This window comes from Lottia gigantea (genome assembly GCF_000327385.1).
Source record: "Lottia gigantea unplaced genomic scaffold LOTGIsca_5500, whole genome shotgun sequence".
NCBI classification, from domain to species: domain Eukaryota; kingdom Metazoa; phylum Mollusca; class Gastropoda; family Lottiidae; genus Lottia; species Lottia gigantea.
In genome coordinates, this window is record NW_008709891.1 from 7552 (window position 1) to 8731 (window position 1180).

Sequence of the window (1180 nt, forward strand, 5' to 3'; positions counted from 1 at the left end):
CGGCAGCGATTCTCTCGAAAATGTCGTTGACGAAACTGTTCATGATAGACATAGCTTTGCTGCTGACTCCAGTGTCGGGGTGGACTTGTTTCAGCACTTTGTAGATGTAGATGCTGTAAGACTCCTTTCGTCGTCGTTTCTTCTTCTTGTCTCCGCTACGTGCGGCCTTTGCTTTTCCGGCTTTCTTAGCCCCTTTGGCAGAAACCTTTGGCGGCATGTTGAATTTAGAGTACTAACGTGATGTGGACAGTGCGGTGTCTAACAGTCAAGTGAGTAGTGAACACGGTTGGTTGGTTGGTAGATGACAAGTTAACGTTCGCTTCCAGCGGATGCTGATATCGCAAACTAGGTAGTTGTTGGTAGTCGTAGTAGTTGGTAGTTGGATTGGATCAAATTGGATGATTCGGTGTTGTTGGTTTGGTTGTTGATTCTTCGTTAGATCTGGTCGGGTCGAATGACATGGCGGTGAAACTCGGCCCTGGATGGTGTGGCGTGAGTTACTCGGTCTCCTTCATTCTTCCAAACTCGTTCTGATCATGGTATTTCTTGTTGATTGGTAGTCGAATGGTAGTCGTTGGTTTGGTTTGGTTTGGTTAGATTATCTGTTATCTGTTGGAAAACTCGGAGACCTGAAAAAAAAAAGAAAAAAAAAGAAAGTGAGAAAAAGAGGGAGGAAAGAGGGGGGGGGGGGAAGCTTTCACAAAAGGGGGGAGAGATGTTCTCTAATGTTTCTGCGATGAAACTTGTTAAAGTGATTGGATATAATTAAAGAGTGTTAAGAAACTTTGATAAAAAAAAAAAAATCTTAGCCTATCTGTTCAAGACAGATTTGGTTATAAAATGGAAGACTAGTTCCATTATCGTATACCAGTGGTCCGTGGGTGGAGCCAAAACATTCTGTATGGTTAGTGGTATGCCGTTGGTTTCCAGGTACTCTAGTAGTGGCTTACGAGCGGGTTTCAATTCAGTGCATTGAATGAGGATATGCGACCTTGTGGCAACGTGGCCGCAGCGACATTTAATGGCGTTGAACTGATGGTCTCGTAGTACGTTGTTGGTCCGGAGTCTGGTTGCCACTTTGCAGATGGCTACACATGGATGGTTTGGTTTGGTTTGGTTTGGTATCTTCGGATCAATCTGGTATCTTGCGGTGTCGAGGTTCCGTAACATGTCAGACCAT

General features: G+C 44.6%; 1 protein-coding gene across 1 annotated transcript; it reads right to left on the reverse strand.

The window, feature by feature from the left end:
- Positions 1-4: 4 nt before the first annotated feature.
- Positions 5-217, reverse strand: LOTGIDRAFT_148041 (hypothetical protein; the record flags this gene model as incomplete). The annotated part of the gene is made up of 1 exon (XM_009063123.1): positions 5-217. A coding segment is annotated over one exon (213 nt), but the record flags the coding sequence as incomplete, so codon positions are not given.
- Positions 218-1180: the final 963 nt, after the last annotated feature.